A 24,554-nucleotide genomic window follows, 5' to 3' on the forward strand; every position below is an offset into this window, starting at 1 on the left:
TCCGAGAACAGCCCTGCTGGGCAGCCGTGAAAAGGCTGGGAGAGCGAGCGGGCTTCAGAAACAGCCCATGACTCGGTGACCCCTGGCAAATCATCATTCGACCCCCGAGGGGGTCCCGACCCCCAGGTTGAGAACCACTGTATTAGAAGGAGCTAACCTGGTCTGCATGTTGTAACCGCTGTCAGACCCTGTCATTTTACTCATTTTCTTTTATATCTTCTTGCTTTAACCAGCTGACTTGTTTGATATTCTTCTACCGATGTTAAACATTTATCAAGAGTTTGTTCGTAATCATCAATACAGTCTGCAAGTGCTGGCGAATTGTAAGCAAAACCGAGACTTTGACAAACTCCTGAAGCAATACGAAGCCAATCCAGCCTGTGAGGGGAGGATGCTGGAAACGTTCCTCACTTACCCCATGTTCCAGGTATTTTCAGTTCTCCAACATGCTGTGGTATTCTAGTCACCAAAGGTTTCTTTTTAAATGTAGTCCTCAGGTTGACTTGTGCATAATGGTTCCTGTCCATTTTAAAATGAAGATATATTGTAATCACCAGGTAATCAATTAACATTTTTATTGACTTTAAAGTGGTAGAGCAGCTAATATACAAAGCTATTACTCAACACCCTAAACATCTATGTGTCTGAGGCCATACTTACCACTACATCATGGTGATTGAAGAAATCAAAGCAGAAATACTCTTACTAACCCATATAAGCTGAGCATTCAAAATGTTTTCTGATTCACAGCGCCTCAAAAACAACATGCAGCGGTGGAGAATTGGACACATGTAAGAGAAAATAGCATTTCTGCAAAATAACTTGGAAGCTTGAGAAATGAAAATTTCTTAAGCAAAGTTGTTCTAGATAGGGTTGTAGTTTTCTAAAAGTTATAATAATTTACGTGGTGTTTTAAGATTAAAGCAGTGATGTATTTAAGCACTGTTTTTAACAGACGTTACAAAACAAATTGTAAGGATTCTGTTGGTGAACATCGACATGCCTAGACTTTGGTGAAACAGTGTACATGTAGTAAGGGGGAAGCACCTGCCCTCCTGTACAGGTCCCAGGCCCCATGAGTTCAACAGGGGGGCTCAGAGCAGCAGGAATGGCCGCAATTACTGGAACCAATCCCCTTGGGGCCCTCCCTGGGTTTACAGTGTTCAGTTTGTGAATAAGTAGGGAGCCTCTGTTCTGAGTGCTTCCTGTTCACTCACTCTGCAGCTGCAAAGAAAGGATTTTGAGGAATCTGTGATGTTGGGTGTCTGTTTAGATATTTTGCCAACCCCCAAATGGCTGTTAAAAATGGAAGAAAAACAAGGTATTCTGGTTGCATGGATGAGTGGTTTGTCCATGATGTGACTGGATCCACCTGTTAGGCTTGGTTCACTGTTCCTGTCAGCTAGGCTGTACGGGACCCCATGATTTCTAACAGAAGCCCTGCATGTAGTAGAGGCTCTGGGGAGCAGAGGTAGCTGTGATCAGCCAGCCCTGACAGATTGGATTACTAGATCTTGCTCTCTTTGTGACCTCTGTGTAAACTATTTTGTAGGTAATCAATACAGCCTGGTCTAGTACCACCCCCAAACTGTGATTGGATATTGAAGAAGCAGCAGTGTACACTTTGTTCTCTCCTGCTATCAGGAAGCATCTAGTGTTAGTTGAGCAGTACTGTGCAATGCAATAAACCTAATTGGTTACCCCTTTCTACCCCTTTCTACATTGAACTTGTAAGTTTAAATACATGTAATGATATTTAATAAATCAGTAAATCAATTTAACTATTCTTGTTGTACCTGCCTGGAGTGCACCTTTAACCTCCCTGGTGGTATGATTATTTCAGATTTTTGATGCTCAAAGCGGTATAATTGTTTTGCATGAAAATTTGGCATTTTATATTGTAGGCCTGTAATTCTTAGGAATAACACACTTAAATCTGTCCAAACCAGAGTCTAGTAGATATCCCGGGTATGATAAAGTATGAAACACAAAATCATCAATTACAATGTAATAAATAACTATAAATAATTATAACAAATAATAATATAATAATAATAAAAAGTATTCAATAATGTAATCAAATCAAAAACACTGAAATTTGCTCAGTTGCAGAATTGTCGCTGTCATTACTTTTAGTGTTTGAGGACGATTTCCCCACAAATCACTATAGCTCAATTCTGCAAGTGATTCTAATTTATTATCGCTGTTTTCTAGCTGGCCTAAAACCGCTTTTGATGTAAGGGGACGGTTTTGGTTGCTATGGACAATCTCCAGTTTCCAGGCAGAAAGAACAGTATATATAATATAAAACTGCATGCAGGGCACTGGAGAAACCACTAGGGACAAAAGGGATGTGAAATTATTTCATACAGTAATGTAATCTGTAAGATTACAGTGTATTATTATTATTATACAGGATTTATATAGCGCCAACAGTTTACGCAGCGCTTTACAATATAAATATATAACTGTATATATACAGTATATAAACATATACTGTATATATTGTGTGTGTTTCACTTTTTGAATTTGGCGCTGTGCTCTGTCCCTGTGCGTCGCAACGCTCGCAGGGTACAGAGGCCGGCGCTGTGATACATAGAGCGGAGGACATCGCAGGATCCAGGGGACAAGGTAAGTAACTATACCTGGATCCTGCGATTCGATCCCGAGTGTGGCTCGGGGTTGCCACTTTTGGTACTGAAAATCCACCCCGAGCCAGACTCGGGAATACCGTCAGGGAGGTTAAGCGGATCTAAACTGTATCTGAGCAACAAAACTGAAAACGCTATTTAATTCATTTTTAATATTCAAAGCAAACTCACCCACCTATCCATGTCTCCATGCTTTATTTTGTTGGGAAATGTTTTGAAAAATACCCCCTAGCATTTCTGGTTCAATAAGTTTTATTGCAGAAGTAGTATTAAATATACAACAATTTCAGAAGCACCTAGATCGCCCACGCAGGGGCTGGAACTGGCGCATAAGAGACAAAAACAACAAAAGGGAATACCCCCCTAGCATTTCTAGCTGGAAACCACTGAAAAAATTTAAAAAAATAATATTTCCTATATATTTATCAATGCTACCGGCATAAGGATGTAAAGTACTGTAGTTAACATTGATTGAGAGGGTTGAGTCATCATACATTAGGACTACTACTATATCTGCTTTCATTGAGCAACAGGCCTTGTATATTTTCTGTGCAGCTCAGGGACATGAAATGGACTGAAGATGACATTTCCGGTTCCATTTCACCACAGGGAGTCCTTGGCAGCAGACATTTACAACCTATTTTAATTGTCTGTTGAACAGATAAATACATGTCTTTCACACAATGAGGCATGACCGTGTATAATTATTGGGTGGTTGGCAAACAAATGGCTCATGTTGCTATGGTTACAGCATCAGAAGTCTTGTGTATGGATACTTTAATGTCAGAGATTTAAAATGAATGGACATGTTCATTTTAACTCATAATTAAATCTTGAGCCCAGTGCTCAAGAAAATATAAATATTGTATGCAAGTTTTCTTTTCTGATTTCCAAGCTTAGATTTAGCCATGCTGTAAAATGTAAGGCAATAAAGGAATGCTTACCTAGATTGATAGCTCAGCTTAGGTTAGAGGATTATAGTTTGTTGACTTTAATATAACATGCACATGGCAATTTAACTGACGCACATCAGATTATGCTTTTCATGAATCTATTGCTCTGATTAATGATTTGCCAGAGATGGGGCAAAGGACCAAGCACTTAAAGGGAATGGTTAGTCATGGAACTTTGAAGCGGCTGTATACCCACAGAAAAAAAAACAAAAAAACCTTGTAAGGCAAAGGCATAATGAGCTAGTATGCATTGCATACTAGCTCATTATGAAATACTTACCTTAAGGCTTAAGACGAAGCGTCAGCATCGCATCCCAGTCACCGCCGAGGGAGCTGACATTTTCCCCTCTGTGTTTCTTCCGGGTTCGCGGCTCTGGTTCTATGAGTGGCCGCAGCCGCGATGACGTCACTCCGCGTGGGAGTCCTCCATTCCGGCAAGGTCCGGCAGCATCCACCAGACCTTCAGAGAGCATGCGCACGCTGACGTAAGAGGCTGCATGCAAGGTGAATATCTCCTAAACTGTACAGGTTTAGGAGATATTAATTTTACCTACAGGTAAGCCTTATTATAGGCTTACCTGTAGGTAAAATTTGCTAAAGAGGTATACGACCACTTTAAGTAACCATTGAAATATATCTAAAGGCAAGGTTATACACTATATTATCAAAACTATTGGGACACCTGCCTTTACATGCACATGAACGTTAACGGCATCCCAGTCTTAGTCCATAGGGTTTAATATTGAGTTGGCCCACCCTTTGCAGCTATAACAGCTTCAACTCTTCTGGAAAGGCTGTCCACAAAGTTTAGGAGAGTGTCTATGGGAATGTTTGACCATTTTTACAGAAGCGCATTTGTGAGTTCATGTACTGATGTAGACGAGAAGGCCTGGCTCGCAGTCTCTGCTCTAATTCATCACAAAGGTTGATCGGGTTGAGGTCAGGACTCTGTGCAGGTCAGTCAAGTTCCTCCACCCCAAACTCACTCATCCATGTCTTTGTGGACCTTGCTTTGTGCACTTGTCCAAATCATTTGGTGGAGGGGGATTATTGTGTGGGGTTGTTTTTCAGGTGTTGGGCTTGGCCCCTTAGTTCCAGTGAAGGGAACGTCAGCCTGCCAAGACATTTTGGACACTTTCATGCTCCCAACTTTGTGGGAATAGTTTGGGGATGGCCCCTTTCTGTTCCAACATAACTGCACACCAGTGCACAAACAAGGTTCATAAAGACATGGATGAGTGAGTTTGGGGTGGAGGAACTTGACTGGCCTGCACAGAGTCCTGATCTCAACCCGATAGAACACCTTTGGGATGAATTAGAGCAGAGACTGCGAGCCAGGCCTTCTCGTCCATATCAGTGCCTGACCGCACAAATACGCTTCTGGAAGAATGGTCAAACATTCCCATAGACACACTCCTAAACCTCGTGCACAGCCTTCCCAGAAGAGTTGAAGTCGTTATAGCTGCAAAGGGTGGGCCAACTCAATATTGAACCCTACGGATGAAGACTGGGGTGGCATTAAAGTTTATGTGCGTGTAAAGGCAGGCGTCCCAATTTTTTTTTGTAATATAGTGTATGTTTTATATTTTTTATTAATTTCTCTTTGGGGAGAATTCCTTTTCCAGAGACACCACAGAAAGGGAGAGGAAATCCCCTGTCAAACAATTGTCATCAAAACAGGTGTCCCCATTGGTGCTTTTTCCCACTATTCCTGTTTTGCTAACCACTGTATGAATTTGGATTTATGTTCCTAGACATTGGCCAAAGGGACAGTAGGGATGGTAAATTAACCCAGCGTGGACACAGACAGCAATAAAAGCATGACAGGGATTCTGATCCTACTTTGTACAAAGCAAAAAAAAAAAAAAAAGGTTTATATATACACACTAAATTACATATAAAGCCAATTTATTTTTCATTTTGAATGGAGTAGGAATTGGTAACACCCCTGTCAATTCTTTTTGCCAGTTGTGTCCCATTGGGGAGACTTCCCTGCACTTCCTGTCCTGTAAAACAACAGGAATGACCTGAACGTGTTCCATTTGGATGATCTTTCCCTTTTATTCCTGTTCTAATGACAACTTAAAATTTGGATTTTATCTTACTTTGAGTCCTGATAAGAGTTGTCACCAGGATAAATAGCAAGAACATTTCCCTAACACAGACATCAATTGAAACCCAATGGGGGTCCTGACTACTCACCATTGTGTCAAAAAAAAGATTTAGCTTACCTTGGCTAACGAAAACATTGCACAAGATATAAGCACGTTAGATATACGTTAATCACTTGAGTGTACAAAATGCCTCCATATTTTAAGTGGTCAGTAAATATAAGCTATTCACCACTAAAGTTCCTTGGCTTTACATTACTGTGTGCTTCCATTATTATCATCATCATCGATTCAAGCATATCAGACAAGCCTGGAGAGCTCTGAGTGTGGAATGATCGCAGGCGGCTGGAACACTTTGATCTCACATGCACAAGCACCTGTTCAACAGTATTGGCTAATGAGAACAATGAAAGACGTGTGATAGCTACACAATTTTGATAAACTCATATTCTAGCTGTTTCTTTCCTTCCTAGATTCCTCGGTACATTATAACTCTTCATGAGCTTCTGGCACACACACCTCATGAGCATGTGGAAAGGAAGAGTTTAGAGTTTGCTCAGTCCAAATTGGAGGAGCTGTCAAGGTAAGCAATTTATGCATTAGAGTGTTCTTATTTTAATCTCTTCACTCTTAAATATGCACAGTAGTTCCAGTGCAAATTGCAAATGATCAATTAGGGGTGATCTACCAAAACTGGTACTCACAGAATGTAGTGCATAGTAACCAATCAGTTTCTAGGTTTAAGCCCTCGTTCACACCGAGGGAGGGTTTGAAATCGTGTGAATTCAGCTGAACTCGCACGATTTCAAACCGGCATTTCAGTCCGACTTGGGGGGCGATTTGACAGACATCTGTGCGGGTTCATGCACAGATGTCTATTGCAACCATCCCCAAAGATGGCAAAAGGAGTGCAGGAACTACTTTTGGGAATTGATGTGGCGCCGCAAAGTTGGCGTCGCACCAATTCGGATGGCTGGCAATAGGCTCCAATTTGGCTTGCGATTTGACATGTCAAATCACATGCCAAATCAGCCCGATGTGAACAGGGGCTTATTGTCAAAGCTTAAGTGAACAAGCTAAAGTTAGAAGCTGATTGGTTACTATGCACAGCTGCACCAGATTCTGTGTGCACCCGTTTTAGTAAATCTCCCCTACATTGTGTATTTTATTTATATGTACAGTTGCAACATACTCCTGAGCTTCTTACAGAGTACCTAGACCCATTCATGTTAGATAATGCCCCGGTGACACTTGTTTGGTAGATGCTGAAGAGAAAAGCCACCAAAGAGTATCTCTCAGGAACACCTTTGCTAAGATCTCTTGGATTTTTCATACCATACATGAGAGGATCCCTCTCACCATGTTGTCTCACCATGGTTATATTATTTATTTTATAATATGGAGAGGGACTAACAGGAAGAGATGGAACAACATGGCAGAAATATAGAGATATAAGAATTCCAAGGGTGACCAAGATCACCAAAACCTATAAATAACTGAAATATCAATATTGGGTGGTTGGACCCTTTAAAGTGGACCTGTAGTATAGTTGATATTTGGAGAACTATAGGCAAAACTTTTTTTGCATTTTGGATAAAGTAAGGGAGGGTTATAACCCATGTTAGATTTGTTTTTTGCCATCTGTGTCCCATTGCGGCGATTTCCCTTCACTTCCTGCCCCATAGCCAAACAGGACATTAGAGGAAATCTCTGCAAATTAAGGAAATTAAGGAAATCCTTTGGGGACCTCCAGGTCACCAGAACTAGTTTCCCTATTGGAAGATTTCCTTTCTATGACTTTTCTGGGGACAACCCAAAATTTGGGATTTTCTTTTACTTTCACTGTCAATGATAATGGTAAACAGAACAAATAGAGAGCGGAGAACCTCCCTAATAGGGTCACATATAGTATTAAAAACTGTCAGGTGTTCTAATCCCTCTCCCCTCTATCTGAAACAGAAAAAAAAGGTTTGCCTTTGGTTATACTTTAAATTCAAGCTGATTGTCCAAACATCAGCTGCCCAGCCCTCTTCACTGAGATCATGTGACCAAATGGCACGGGCACCAATAGAAATAGTGGACAGTGGGGGAGAGGTAGGTATGTTGTAAATGTTGCTTGTCTTCTTGTGTTAAGGTACTGTTTCTTTTAATACAGACAAAATGTATGTCACCTTTCATTACCCTATCTGTCCTTCAAGCATTTTTAGGTCCAGTTAGGTAGACTGCAATTAACATACCAGTGTGGTTACATATTATTAGTGAAAACTTACAAGAAATCTTTGTAAACACAAGAAGGACGGACTATGGTTGATTTACTGAAGGCAAATAGACTGTGCACTCTGCAAGTGCAGTTGCTCCAGAGCCTAGTAAATGAGCAGACGCTCTGCTGATTGCCATCATCCAATCATGTGCAAGCAAAAGTGCTGTTTTTTTTTTTGCAAAGTGCACAGTCTATTTGCTCTTAGTAAATCAACCCCATAGACTCCACTTCCTGATGGCACTTGAACCCAGGACTCACCATGCAGCTACAAAAAGCCAAGCCTTGACTTTTGAGCATTTCAGCTTTTTTTTTTAAGCTCCACAAAATGTGGATTACTTCCTAATGAGGTGGCTTTTAAACTGCATGAACTAGGCTGAAATCATCTAATGCAGTGCCAAACACTAAACAGATTCATTCTTTTTGCAAGCAAAATCAATATTGAACTTTATGGAATGCTGTATGAATTGGCCAGCTACTACCCTTGCCACATATGTTAGGCAAAACCTGCAATTGTATTGTATTGTGTTGCAGACAGTTATTGTGAGGCCCCACAAATTGCTTTATTACTTCCTAATACAGGTCCTCAGAATCACACTGCTGCAAGAGCCTTCTGTACATGGAGTACATTACCTGCACCAAAAGCTCCTGTATGCATGTATCATCCTTACTTAGATCAGGCATGGAGAGTAACTGAAATTTGTAGAAAGCATGTTTCTGATCTATATCAGATTAATAGATTAATAACCATGGTCACTAGTACTTCTCTACTTCAGTAATATTTCATTTAATTAACACTTATAGATGAATCTATTACCCTTTTATTCATTTATTTTACTCATTACATAGCCTTTAGGACAGACTCACCAAGGTTGGTTTGGGGAGATATCTATCAACCTACAAGTGGCTTTATTGCATGAAATTTGATTATACTCCATGTTTAAGGCATACACCATGGGTAAGCCACTGGACAAAGCCATTGTACTACAAGAGTGCAATGACTTTGCCACCATATCACGTGATCTTCTTTTAATTCTTTAAATCAGAATGTTAGATGTAATCTGTCTTCTTAATTAAATATATTTTGCAGTGTTACTAAGGACTAAAGGGGAATATTAAAAAGGCTGTGATATGGCTGTACACAAGCTGTTTTTTTTTTTTGAACAGCTGCTGTACAAATGTGCATTGTGCTCTGCTGGCTTCGGGGGGGCCTGAATAATAAAAATGAATGGGATTGTAAAGATCAAAAAAGCTGGGATAAAAGCCCAGTTGTGTGACCTATAAAAATCACATCATTGACTCCTTAACTCTCCTTAAATCACAGAGCTCTCTGTCTGATGGATGTGCTAAGTAGAGATTACTGCATGGGGCATTAACACATTTTATGAATGGGCTGTCAAATGCAGGCTGCTAAGTGGACTGGTGGAGTATAACAGAGAGCCGATAGCGATATCAATTCTCCTTTATAATTCAGCCCCTTAAGTTTATCATATTGAAGTTTTATCAATGTGGAGAATATAGTAGGATGTGATAATAATCCTGCCAGTGTGCCCTAAAAGCATTTATAAAAATGTGTATTTCAGAATAACTTTTCCTTGTAAAACATACTTGGATACTTTTGATTAACTGGCCTGTCAGTATTTTTGTATTTTTTTTCCTGGAAGAAGAATGTTTACTTTTATCAAATTGCAATTGTAATGCCCCGTACACGCGGTCGGATTTTCCGACGGAAAATGTTTGATGGGAGGTAGTTGTCGGAAATTCCGACCGTGTGAAGGCTGAATCGGACATTTTCCATCGGAATTTCCGTCACACAAAATTTGAGATCTGGATCTCAAATTTTCCGACAACAAAATCTGTTGTCGTAAATTCCGATCGTGTGTACACAATTCCGATGCACAAAGTTCCACGCATGCTCGGAATCAAGCAGAAGAGCCGCACTGGCTATTGAACTTTATTTTTCTCAACTCGTCGTACGTGTTGTACGGCACCGCGTTCTTGATGTTTCCGACAAGATTTGTGTGACCGTGTGTATGCAAGACAAGTTTGAGCCAACATCCGTCGGAAAAAATCCATGGATTTTTTTGTCGGAATGTCCGATCGTGTGTACTGGGCATTAGACTTCCAAACACAAGTGAGTAAAAATAGTAATGGCTATGGACACAGATAATTTTAGCGATCCCTGCACCCAAGATGCAAAAGAGGATGAGAGCAATGACAGCACAACAGATGATAGATGACAATGAATTCTACACCTGCCTGCTTTTACTTTTGGATTCCTGTATTGATGTTATTGGCTATAATGATCTTACAGTCCTTTATAGATCTTTTTTTGATGTACATCTGGAGTCTCCAAACTTTCTAAACAAAGGGCCAGTTTACTGTCCTTCATACTTTAGGGGGGCCGTTCTGTGGCCAGTGGGAGTAGAAATAGTCTTGGGAGTAAGGAAAAAGGAACAACCGCACTAAAAGTTATGCTCAACGAAATACATATACACCCTAAACCAGCAGCAGCATGAAGTGGGATACACACAAGGGATAACTTAGAATAGGAAAGCTGTGCTGCAAAAGTTTTGATCAATCAATCAAATCAAAACATGCAAAATATAAAAAAGTCCATACTAATTCACTATAACGGCACCTACGACTAAACGCGTCTGGAGGAAGGCACATAGTGACGTCACCACGTGATCGTACCAGGAGGACAGGCGTTTGTTTGTGCCGGCTGGCATCTTTTTGAATGCATACTAATTTCATCATAGATGTAAGTGCAATACTTAATCTTAATAAATATATTTAGGCATTATTACTCTACGGTCAGTCTTCTTTCTTCTGGGGCATCCACTTGAGCAAAGACGGACTCCATAGTGGGAGAGAGGGAGCGATCTGCACAATCCAGTCTGCTGATACCGGTGTTGACATCTGCAAGCTAAAGGCCCGTGGCTAGGTTATAGACACCTGCCCTTTATGCTTTCCATCTGGTAAGCAGATTTACATTACGGTGGTTGGGCACTCTCTTGCCTGTGTTAGCTTACACTGTGACATCAAGAAGCTGAAGTGATTTAATATGGACTTTTTTATATTTTGCATGTTTTGATTTGATTGATCGATCAAAACTTTTGCAGTGCAGCTTTCCTATTCTAAGTCCTGGGAGTAGAAAATATACAAAATAATTCTGCGCTGCCCAGAGAATATATAAGCAGCTAACACAGCCAATCGGTCAAAGGCATATAACAATAAAACAAAAATATGTGTAGCGCTAAAAACTGAAAAGTTCAATCTGGGGACAATGAAGTCCAGCTGTTAGTGAAAAAACATTTGAGAGAAAAGAAAAAAATTGGAAAAAAATTCTCATATCTATATGACTCATGGAAAATAATAGTCCATACAAATGTAGTGACTTTGTGTAGAAAACAGTTCAAATGTGTGACATCCAAAGTGAAGATAGAAGAGGCCCACCACCACCAAAAATGGGAAGGCTTACCGGATATTGTGGACCCAGGGGGGCATACGCCCAGGTGGGTCAAACCAGGCTTAGGTGGTGGGTGATGGTAGATGTTCCAAACGGATGGTGGAAATGGACATCCAAGAATAAACCGTGGACTTGTATGTCCCTCAGGGTAAGGAGTAGATGGTGGTGATATGGAGTAGGAAGGAAAAAGGCCGCATAGCGTAATTCCATAAAACAAATGTCAAAATTTATTAAAAGTAAAAAGTACACTCACATGTAAGTCTTTGTAAAATCAGCGCTTGTAAAAATATGGCGGCAGTGGGGTCCTAACTGACGTGTTTCGTCCTCTTAGACATCGTTTGGCGGGGTCCCCCCACTGCAGCCAACAAGATATATATAGAGGGAGTAATCCTGTTGATGAGGGGCAACTCCACATTGTGTAGAGATGACACTTCCGGTATTCAGGCAAAATGGCCGCTCGGCGTGCATTCCACGCCTCATCCTGAGGCCAGTTGCCCGCCGGAAGTGAAACCATTGGGGTTAATGTTGTGCTCAAAAGGAATGACCTAAACATACACATATGACTCCATATCGAACCATGCATAGAACCTAATATGTGATGTTACCATCTGAAAAGTTAAAAGCATCTTGTAATTAAACATTATAGCGGCTATCAAAGCCGTAAATGCGCCGTTCTCTGATAAGTTATGATGTGCGCGCGCACCATGCGCATGCGCACCAGCTATGCTGTGCTGATGCCGCAATACAACGAAACTTTGATGTGCGCGCGCACCTTGCGCATGCGCACCTCCAGACTAGTAGTAACGGGGATGGCACTTCATAAAGAGGGCAGTCGCCATCGTATGCTAAAGTAACCACGCCCCAGGATGAGCGTTACGTGCATAGGAGGTGGCGTACTCCGTGACGTGTGTATAGTGCAGTGGCCCCAAACAAACAAAAAGATGGGGCCAACATGACAAGTGCAATATCGTGTTAAGATGTAGAATAATTGTGTATTCAATTTAAAGTGTATATATCGTGTATATATTAAAAGAATTGCTCCTTGGTAAATACCTAATAAAGGGACATACCTTGTGCAAATAAACAAATATGCATGGACCTGCTACTGTCCAGAGGCTGATATAACCTGTCTAAAGTGGCTGTATACAAGCAATATGTGTAAACATATAATTGTGCAAGAACTGATGTGATATATCAAAAATGGCAATGGAAAAATTTTTTTCTTTTTTTTTTTTTTTATAAAAGGGAAAAATGAAGCCTAAAAAATTCTAAATTCATCTTCCTTTTACATGAAATTACATAAAATTAGGTGGACAATGTCAATGACCACCAAACAAAATATTATGAATCTGCATATGTGGAGTGGACCCTCACAACAATGTACAAATAAGCCCTGCCCACATATAATCCATAAGAATATCACGTACAAAATTAAAAAGAAAAAATAATATATAAAAAATGTGTATAAAAAATACATATACAGATCAAAAATAAAGTGAGCAAGAGAGAGCCAATAAAGGATAATAAAGTTGGACAAAAGAGAGCCAATGAAAAAATGGAAAAAAATGGAACTGGACATCAAGCCCTATTGATGAAGGCATTGACGTCCAGTTCCACATTCATACCCAAAGGAAAATGTGTACGGAGCTCATAGATCCAAAAAGTCTCTAAGCGGGACACCCCTCTAGTCCTAGCGCCACACCTCCAGGGAGGGATATATTTGTCGATCACCACAAATTGTGATCCTTCTATTACACGATTGTGATTTAACTTGTAATGTCTTGGAACAGTATGCTTTAGTGTCGCCACTCTTAATAAGAGCGATGTGCTCCGCTACTCTAACGGAGCACATCGCACATATTAAGAGTGGCGACACTAAGCATACTGTTCCAAGACATTACAAGTTAAATCACAATCGTGTAATAGAAGGATCACAATTTGTGGTGATTGACAAATATATCCCTCCCTGGAGGGGTGGCGCTAGAGACTTTTTGGATCTATGAGCTCCGTACACATTTTCCTTTGGGTATGAATGTGGAACTGGACGTCAATGCCTTCATCAATAGGGCTTGATGTCCAGTTCCATTTTTTTTCCATTTTTTCAGTTTTTCATTGGCTCTCTTTTGTCCAACTTTATTATCCTTTATCGGCTCTCTCTTGCTCACTTTATTTTTGATCTGTATATGTATTTTTTATATACATTTTTTATATATGATTTTTTCTTTTTAATTTTGTACGTGATATTCTTATGCATTATAATATGTGGGCAGGGCTTATTTGTACATTGTTGTGAGGGTCCACTCCACATATGCACATTCATAATATTTTGTTTGGTGGTCATTGACATTGTCCACCTAATTTTATGTAATTTCATGTAAAAGGAAGATGAATTTAGAATTTTTTAGGCTTAATTTTTCCCTTTTATAAAAAAAAAAAAAAAAAAAAAATGTTTCCATTGCCATTTTTGATATATCACATCAGTTCTTGCACAATTATATGTTTACACATATTGCTTGTATACAGCCACCTAGTTATATCGGCCTCTGGACAGTAGCAGGTCCATGCATATTTGTTTATTTGCACAAGGTATGTCCCTTTATTAGGTATTTACCAAGGAGCAATTATTTTACTATATACACGATATATACACTTTAAATTGAATACACAATTATTCTATTATACACACGTCATGGAGTACGCCACCTCCTATGCACGTAACGCTCATCCTGGGGCGTGGTTACTTTAGCATACGATGGCGACTGCCCTCTGTATGAAGTGCCATCCCCGTTACTTCTAGTCTGGAGGTGCACATGCGCAAGGTGCGCGCGCACATCAAAGTTTCATTGTATTGCGGCATCAGCACAGCGTAGCTGGTGCGCATGCGCATGGTGTGCGCGCACTTCATAACTTGTCCGAGAATGGCGCATTTACGGCTTTGATAGCCGCTATAATGTTTAATTACAAGATGCTTTTAACTTTTCAGATGGTAACATCACATATTAGGTTCTATGCATGGTTCAATATGGAGTCATATGTGTATGTTTAGGTCATTCCTTTTGAGCACAACATTAACCCCAATGGTTTCACTTCCGGCGGGCAACTGGCCTCAGGATGAGGCGTGGAACGCACGCCGAGCGGCCATTTTGCCTGAATACCGGAAGTGTCATCTGTACACAATGTGGAGTTGCCCCTCATCAACAGGATTACTCCCTCTATATATATCTTGCTGGCTGCAGTGGGGGGACCCCCCATACGATGTCTAAGAGGACGAAACGTCGGGTGGGACCCCACTGCCGCCATACTTTTACAAGCGCTGATTTTACAAAGACTTACATGTGAGTGTACTTTTTACTTTTAATAAATTTTGACATTTGTTTTATGGAATTACGCTATGTGGCCTTTTTCCTTCCTACTCCATATCACCACCATCTACTCCTTACCCTGAGGGACATACAAGTCCACGGTTTATTCTTGGATGTCCATTTCCACCATCCGTTTGGAACATCTACCATCACCCACCACCTAAGCCTGGTTTGACCCACCTGGGCTTATGCCCCCCTGGGTCCACAATATCCGGTAAGCCTTCCCATTTTTGGTGGTGGTGGGCCTCTTCTATCTTCACTTTGGATGTCACACATTTGAACTGTTTTCTACACGAAGTCACTACATTTGTATGGACTATTATTTTCCATGAGTCATATAGATATGAGAATTTTTTCCAATTTTTTTCTTTTCTCTCAAATGTTTTTTCACTAACAGCTGGACTTCATTGTCCCCAGATTGAACTTTTCCGTTTTTAGTTCTACACATATTTTTGTTTTAAGTCCTGGGAGTAAACAGTACATCTTTGGCATTAGAGAGAGGAAAAATAGTGCACCATTGTTGGTGTCAATGTGAGAAATAGTGCCCAATCATTGGTGTCAGTGGGAGGAATCGTATCCCTTCATTGGTGTCAGCTGGTGAAATAGTTCCCTATCGTTGGTGTCAGAGGAAGGAATAGTGCCCCATTGTTGGTGTAAGTGGGAGGAAAAAAAAACCTTTTTCGTTGGTGTCAGTGGGAGGAACTGTGCCCCATTATTGGTGTCAGCGGGAGAAATAGTTCCCCCGTTGTTGATGTCAGTAATAGAAATGATGTTCCATTGTGGGAGTCAGTGGGAGGAATAGTGTCTTGCATCATTGTGAGGAAAAGTGTCCCAAGGGCCGGATAAAGGCAAGCAAAGGGCCGCTGAGACCACTTATGTACATCATCAGCATTGTTGGATTTTAACTACCAACACCTCCACTAGGCTGCTGCTTTATCTGTCTCTACAAGAAAAGAAAATCTCATTGATTAGAGTCATCATTGATGTTGTTGCATACATTTTTCCAAATTCATTCAGAAGAGAAAGCTGTAACTCTTTAGTGCTATTCTTTCACTGTGTACTGGAGGGCTCATTTTCTATGTTCTCTGGCATGGCGCACTTTGTAAACTTTGAATTCTTTGCTTTTGAATTATCAAAGTATCAAACTGGAACCCTAAGTTGGTGTTTACGTTCTCTTGGTATGACCCACTTTGTAAATGACATGGGAGAGGTATCACGTTTATTTGTGCACTGTTTTTATGTTCTCATGAAATGACCCACCTCATGAACTCCTCTGGAAAGTTGTCAGCTCATGAAAAGGTGGCAGTTCTTTTTTTGTGAATTGAAGTGATGTTTTGCTGCTCCCTTTTGATATGACCCTATTTGAACTCGTCTGGAAAGTTGTCTGTTCTTTTTTTTAACTTGGCCTGCTGTTCTCTCTTGACATAACCCATTTTGCAAACCTCTTTGAAAATTATGAATTCTTTATGCTGCACAGGATGGTCATGGTGTATATTATTTCTCCTGCTTCATGCATAACCAGTGACCCCCCTAGATTTTTGGGTCGTTAGCATAGACCACTGCCTTCAAGTGGCACAGTTTATCCGACAGGCATTTTTCTACTTTCAATATAACCTTGAGTAAAATTTGATTGGCGGGTTCATATGTTAAAGTATAACTAAAGAGAGATTAGAATGCTTGTCAGTTTTTATTGTTGTCTGTGTCCTCATTAGGGAGATTCACCCTCTCCATTTGTCCAGTTTACCATTATCATTGAAAGTAAAAGAAAATCCCATGTTATGGGTATGTCCCCAGAAAAGTAACAAAGGGGAAATCTCCCAATAGGACACTAGTTCTAGTGACCTAGAGGTCACTAAGGAATTACCTTAATTTGCAGGGATTTCCTCTCACTTCCTGTTTGGCTAATGGTCAGGAAGTGAAGAGAAATTTCCACAATGGGACAGAGATGGCAAAAAATACCTGACAGGGTTAAAACTCTCCCTTGCTCTATCCAAAATGAAAACAAGTTTTGCCTATAATTGTACTTTAAAGTCAGCTTCTCTGTGACATTTCTTTGTATTGTACACTATGGATGACCCCAGTTCTATCATTATACTAGCTGTTTGAAAATCTTTGGCTCTTTTGCATTTTAGTTTCAAATTTCAATATTGTCATATTTTTTGTTACTGGCATTTGCACAATGATTTGCAAACATTTAAATCATCTTTACTGCTCACAACACAATGGAAACTATCAAAATATCTGCTGCTTTGATTGGCAGATTTTTACAGCCTGTTGTCCTCTAGTCATGGAGGAACAAGATGTTTCAGCATGCCCTGGTATCCAATTTATGTTTAGAGTAAAGGCAGCCAGTAATGATTAAATATATTCATTGATTCTAAGTTAACGTTTATGTAAACTCTAACAATGAACTTGTCTTATTTGCACCCTTTTAGTGTGTGTTTTGTTGTATCTGTTTGATAAGTACAAACAGAGGATTTTTGATCCTGCCAAAAATTAAATGCTGTCCTGTGCATTTTTATTTCAAACATTGTTATTAGCTCATCCCAGTTCTGTGTTGTGGACTACAGAACACCTCCAAAAAACACAGTCACTTCCAGCACTAATAGGTCTTCCAAGGTGTGGAGTAACAGGTGTCAGATAAAATGGTGGTGTGAAAGGTATATATGGTATCCAAAACTGGGTGGATGCTGCCTTCCTCAGATGGGGTAATCCGAAAGGAACTACAATCAATCATAGACAATATACAACAAATTATGAACCACAATTGATGAATTGCCAAATGGCATGGGTTTGGCCATCACTACCTGTAACCTGCTTCTTCCTATGCCACATGTATTGGCATGCTCCACAGTTGGGGACACCGCACTTAAAACTACCCTTTTGGTCAAATAAACTGCTCCAATATTGGTTGGCCACAGTTTTGGGTTTACGAACTCTGCTTGGTACAATGTGTTCCCTTAAGTTCTTGGGTCTATGGAAAATTACATTCGGCCATTCTGGAATAACATTGGTCAAACAAGGATCTCGGTGGAGAATACCCCAATATTTTTCTATGATCCGCTTAATAGGGAAGGCCTTGTTTGTGTACCGAGTGTTAAAAGTCACATCAGAATGGCTGCAAGTACCAGTATTTTCCTTGACTGAGCCATTCCCATTATATTTGGTATGCCCCACTTCATGCTGGGAATTTACCTTCCCAGCGTGCTCAGGGTATTTCAGCCTTTATTTGGTGTGTGCATCCTCAATGGTGGCCGGATCATAGCCCTTTCCCAAAATTTGTTTTATTCAGTACACTGCTCTGTTCATCATAATCTTTTAGACGAGAGCAGGTCCTTTGGAGGCTGCAAAAACTGACCAAGAGGTACCTTTTTGATCCATTGGGGGTGGTGAAAACATTTTTTCTTTCCCGCTCCTTTGAGAGCATGGCTCTTTTTGACACACAATTTTCAATTCCACCATTCCTTATAAAAGCGCCCATGGTGTATGAGACTAGCCTAGCCCTGAGGAAGGGGGTGCGCCCGGAGACGCGTTAGCTGTACCCCGTGTTCTGTGCATGTCCATGCATTGTTTTTATGGCCTTTTGTTAGTTGCATTTTGTGAGTACCCACTTTTATATAAAACATTTTTATTATTAAATTATCTTTGGTAATGCATTAGGTGTGCATGCCTTCCATTTCTGTTTTTCTTACAGAACACCTCCCCCTGTGTTATGAAGATGAGGAGAGGGAGAGGTGTTCCTGTCCCAAGGTGACAATGCTGCTCCTTTACAGATATAGTGCAGTAAGAGAGCGTTGTCACACTAGGACAGGGTGTTTTTTACTAGCAGGGTTACCATGTGAAAGAAAGAAAAGAAAGAAAAGCCTGAAAAAAAAAGCTAATGTAGCCACGTCTAAAAACTGGTAAGCTGTAATATATTACATTGTAGTTATTGGGTTTAGATACAATTAAAGCTGAATTCTAGGTATGATCTTTATTACAAGATAAGAATCAAAAGCTGTACTTTGGCTCATGTAGACAGATATGTTCAATAATCTTAGCAGGAGAGGGTGCAAGGACAACAGTATAAACTTTACTGCTTTGTCATGCGGTATATGAGCAGAGTATCGGTGCAAATATTCAACAAACAAAAAGCTGGCCACTCGATGCTACGAGTTGGCTGAAACGCGCTAGCACATATGGATTCTGTTATTGCTGTAGTGCTTCAATAAAGTTTACAAAGAACGAAGCATCGAGTGGCATTTTTGTTTGATGAATATCTGCAGTGGACTTTGCAGCCAGAGCACCAATCCTCTGCTCATATACCGCATGACACAGCAGTAGAGCTTGGGTGAGCATCTCTTGTGTTTTTTACTGTTGTCCTTACACCCGCTCCTGCTAAGATCAATGGACATATCTGTCTACATGAGTCAGAGTACAGCTTCGGATTCTTATCTTGTAATAAAGATCATACCTAGAATTCACTTTATTTACTCTAAGTATATCAAAACACAATAACTACAGTGTAATACATTGCAGCTACCAGTTTTTAGACGTGGTAGTCACATTAGCTTGGCGAGTGTCTCTTGTGATCTTTATTACATCAGCTTGGACCAATGTTAGTATGCATATCCCATACCTGAGGGACAACGGTGGAAGGTGACAGTTACTGTAGTGATCGTCACTACTATGATGATAGCTGCGATCTTCTGGGTCATGTGCTGGGCGCCTTCCCTTATAAATAGTGACCGGGGGGGGGGGGGGGGTGTGACACACAGTTGGCACTGCTGCCATATACAGAATGCCTTTTTTTATTTAGAGAATGGAGGTGGAGATCATGATGTCACTGCCCCACTTCACAGTCAGAGAACTCCTTAGGTTTATCTAAAAAAATACAAGGTGTTTTGGTAATGATGGTAGTGTAGAGTGAAGGACCTGCTTGGGATGCCGCTCATGCGTGGTCATATTCCCTAAATGATTATAAAGAATACGTTCACTACCTTCAGCTTTTTCAACGTGGAACCAACTTCTGTTATTTTCAAATCAACAGTGATGTACCAAAATCTTTTGATATCTTTTATTGAATATACAAAAAGCTTGGTAATATGTATAGCTAATAAGCATTATGTAGCTGCAACTCAATTTCTGAGGCACGCAGACATAGTGAAGAGGATCATGCTGAATTGGTTGAAATAAAAGCTGTTGGTGGCCTTGCAAACAGCACCCGGCGCAACAAAAGTCTTTTTAAAAAACCAACTGGTTCACGTGAAAAATTCTCAACCAAACAGTGATTGTGTCCTACCAGATCCTACCATATACAGTCACAGTTTGGCAGTACTACTGGGTTGATTTTCTAAAATTAGAGAGTGCAAAATCCGGTGCAGCTCTGCAAAGAAACCAATCGGCTTTCAGTTTTTTCTTTTTTTGTCAAAGCTTAATTGAATAAGCGAAGTTAGAAGCTGACTGGCTAATATGCACAGTTGCATACGATTTTGCACTCTCCAGTTTTAGTAAATCAACCCCACTGTATTTAGTCAGCCTCTGTTAGCATGGATGGGAACTCAGTTAATATTCTCTTGATCAACCCTTGGGCTGAACAAAAGAGAATCGAGTCATCTACGGACAGATTAAAGCTTCAGTGGGCACTTATCACAAAAAATGGACGTTATTGGTTTAATGAATCTGAATTTTCTGAAGTCAAAAGGGGGTCTGCTAGGTTACCGTATAGGAATACCTAATACAGGGGGTCCCCGGGTTACAAACAAGATAGGGACTTTAGGTTTGTTCTTAAGTTGAATCTGTTTGTAAGTCGGAACAGGTACATTTTTTAAGTGTAGCTCTAGCCAAAAAAAATCTATTTTTAATTTATTTAGATAGCCTCTGTTCAGAAGATTTCACCTCACTTTCTGTCCCAATGACAATTGGATTTTGAAAATTTGGGGTTATTAGGGAAATAAGGATTGGTGATAAAGCATCAGTGGAGACACATTTTTCCCATATTAACTCTTACAGGAGAGAATTTCCCTTCCTAGGGGTAGATTTCCTCTCACTTCCTGTTGTCTCCTTCCATTTGTAAGTAGCAGTCGTTTGTAAGTCGGATGTTTGTAAGTAGGGGACCCCCTGTAATGTGGTCACAGCTTTTATGTGTAATATGTACAGTGATCACAGATTGTTTTATTAAACAGGTATATACATTTCTCAAAACTCTCACCCTGTCATCCTTTCAGTGCCAGTCCCAAAGTACATCTTCTCCAGTTTGAAACAAGCAACTGATAAAAAATTTGGCCTTTTGATTAGGCGATAACTTAGTCATTACACCTCATGTTACTGAAGATAAAAGGGCACATTTAATTCTATTTAAACAGTTTCTAATGACATTAAAATTATATTTCTATTACAAAGCTTAACGACGTTATTTGCAACTTTAGTAAAAGTCTTTTTTATTTTTCAATTTTGCACAGTCATTAAAACAATTAAGAAACAAAATGAATAGAAAATAACTTTAAACATTAACGTAAAGGATTTTGAAATGATTGTAAAGTCTTGTTTCCCTTTTGTATGAAAATAACAAACATGTCATACTTACTTGCTCTGTGAAATGGTTTTGCACAGAGCAGCCCCGATCCTCCTCTTCTCGGGTCCCTCTTCGTTGCTCCTTGCCCCTCCCTCCTTTCGAGCCAATGGCGCCACTGCTGTGTCTCAGCCAATTAGGAGGGAGGGTCCCTGATGTCCGAGCCACTCATGCACATCGCTGGATAGAGATGGGGCTCAGGTAAGAGGGGGGCTGAGGGGGGGCTGCTGCACACAAAAGATTTTTTATCCTAATGCATAGAATGCATTAAGTTAAAAAACTTCTGATTTTACAACTGACACCTTTGATCTGCTATTAAAAAAATATAATGGAGTGGATTTACTAAAGGCAAATAGACTGTGCACTCTGCAAGTGCAGTTGCATTCATTTTCCCAAATGCCTAGTAAATGTGGTAAAGCTCCACTTTGTAAAGAATATCCAATCAGGTGCAAGGTTAATATAAAAAAAAAACAAAAAAAATGCATATTTGCTTTCACATGATTGGATGATGGAACTCAACAGAGCTTTACCACATTCACTAAATTGAAAAGTGCATAGTCTATTTACCTTTAGTAAATCTACCCCAATGTATCAACAATATTGTTAATACAATAATGGTAATTCCTAATAATACTGAAGACACTGGAGTTGATTTAGTAAAACTGAAGAGTGCAAAATCTGCTGCAGCTCTGCATAGAAACCAATCAGCTTCCATTTTTTTTTTTTTTTTTGTCAAATTGAAAAATCTGAAGTTAGAAGCAAATTGGCTACCATGTACAGCTGCATCAGATTGTGCACTCTCTAGTTTTAGTAAATCACCCCCATTGTTCTGTGAGTGCCAAATTACACAGCAGCAGCTGCATTAATACAGAGCAAATCTTGGCTGTCATTTGACAATAATTGATACCAGGAGCTTTGAGGGATGAAAATGAATATTTATATTAAAGTAGATGTAAACCCTCACATATACCCAGTGAAATGAACAGCCTCAGATGATACACAGAAATGAAACAAATCTCCCTACATAAGTTTTACTTCTATATCTGCTTCAGCTTTATTTATTCTTTCGAAAGTTAAGATGGTGTGAGGAGATTTTTCTCTTCCTGTTCAATACTGCATTGAAGTCTGGGAATACAGCCAAGACAGCTGATTGGAGGAAAGGCACACACCCCCTCTCCTCATAGGTAGAGACTTTCAGAACTGCTCATTAAATAGTTCAGCACTCTGCTAATCTATTTATAGCATCCTCCCCAACACAAAACTCCGGCTGCTTTTATCTTCTGTGTCGGAGAGATTGTCAGAAATTATCAGGCTGATAACAGAAGAACAGAGCAGGAGAAAGCTACAGGACATAGTGCTTTGAAGAGAGATAACAAAACACTGCGGATATATGTGCCCAGCTCAAATTTCAGGAATCGGGTTTACATCCACTTTAAATTTTGTTAGGGAGTATGCCGTGTATTCTAATCCCAAAAACTAAAATTTTACCTAAGAATGCATTTTTTGGGGGCTTTTTTCCCTTTATTCACACCTGGTGATCCTGCCAGTAACATGCTTCCTGTACTAGGGTAACAACACTTGCTGTAGTGTAGGTATGGACGAGCAGCATTATCACCATAGCACAGGAAGTGTGTTATGGCTACAGAGCATCTTTCCTTTCCTACATGGAGGAAAGAATTGTTCTGTAGTTCACAGAGCTATACTGGGCGGGGCTAATAACAATCATTGAGAGCTCACTTGGTCTTTGACAGGATGAACAGGTATATTTTTATACTTATAAAACTGATATAAAAAAATGCTTTCAATGGCATATTTTACAGACCAAACGGGAACAGATAAGAGATATTCACTGTTGGGGATTACATACGGCTATTGCCAAAATTGTTCAGGGGTGCTAAACTGGGGAGCAATACAGAGATAAAAAAGCTTTAGATGTAGTATTATTTCATAAATTGGAAATATATTGTTTGTGATCATGAGATGTTCAGCTTTTTAAGAGGTTTTATAGTATTCTGCTAGATTTGAGATGAGGGCGTCGGAATCTTTCATGTATCTTGCATTTAACAAGAGTGGATCTTTCTTCAGATCTTTAGCTGAATAAGGAGCATTTCCTGAACATGAATTCCCATCCCTAATGGAGAACAAATATCATTCTTCTTTATGTACTGTTACCAGTTTTCTTGTTCTTTTTCCAAATACAGAATGGGGAGAGATGGGCGATAACAGCCGTGTAAACAAAGCTTTATTGTGAAAAAAAATCCTTCTGCACAGCATACATGTATAGTAAGGGGAGTTATAATGGAATAGGTGTATTGTGAACACAAATTCCACATATTTAGTGTAATGGAATGTGTATCTTCTCTGTTATAGGAGACTATACTGTCTCATTGTTATTTTAAAAAAAAATGCAAATTCATTTAAACAATTATTGAACACATAAAAAATTAAACGTATAGAATGGAAAAAGTTGCCAGAAAATGTTGCTATAATTAGGATATATTATTCCTCAGTTTAAATAATTTATGGTTGCTGAGAAACACTTGTTTGTATTACTGTGTACCATCATTTCTGGGAAATTAACGAGGTGATTACTAATAAAATTTGCTATTTGCCATTCTCGCTTCATGGCATATCTGCTTTTCTTGAGGACCCAAGACATTTGCCCTTTTTTGTTATTTAAAGTTGTTCTTCCAGGAAGAATGCATAATTTACAAAAGGTCAGAACATCCTAAATGTTAAGTTAAAGTGTATGTCTGTGCAAAATAAAAATAATATGTGGTACATCTCTGCAAAACATGCGTAATCCTCTGTGTTTATCCTATTAAAGACCTAGGTGCAAGTACAGAAAAATACTTGTTCAACTGCCAAAAATCTAGCATCTTCCAAATTTCTGTTTGAGCTGACCGAAAACTCAATCACTGTTGTCAACCTTCCCAGTTCTGTTCTGCTGGATAGGAGGACACATTCCCCCTCTCCTCCATTACATAAGGTGGAGGTGTTCTGTAGTCAACAGAGGAGAACTGGGATGCTGAGTGCACAGGAAATTAAGAGTTCATTGGATTTCTGGCAGGGGTAATGTGTACTTTGTACTTGTAAACTGTACTTGCAGAATTTCTAAAAAGAAAAATAGGAAATGTGCATGTATTACAAAGATCTACTGCTTTTTAGACATGTAGGCTGAACCATTCATTGATTTTG

General features: G+C 39.7%; 1 protein-coding gene across 3 annotated transcripts in view; it reads left to right on the forward strand.

Annotated features, from left to right (window-relative positions):
* RASGRF2 (Ras protein specific guanine nucleotide releasing factor 2) overlaps positions 1–24,554 on the forward strand; it is a 502,009-nt gene that overhangs the window by 301,272 nt on the left and 176,183 nt on the right. For all 3 annotated transcript variants that reach the window (XM_073624437.1, XM_073624439.1, XM_073624438.1), the window contains exons 7-8: positions 234–427; positions 6,189–6,298. In XM_073624437.1, the coding sequence (XP_073480538.1) occupies positions 234–427; positions 6,189–6,298 (304 nt within the window). The remainder of the gene's footprint in view (positions 1–233; positions 428–6,188; positions 6,299–24,554) is intronic.

The sequence above is a fragment of the Aquarana catesbeiana genome, linkage group LG01, assembly GCF_042186555.1.
Source record: "Aquarana catesbeiana isolate 2022-GZ linkage group LG01, ASM4218655v1, whole genome shotgun sequence".
In the NCBI taxonomy this organism is placed as follows: Eukaryota; Metazoa; Chordata; class Amphibia; order Anura; family Ranidae; genus Aquarana; species Aquarana catesbeiana.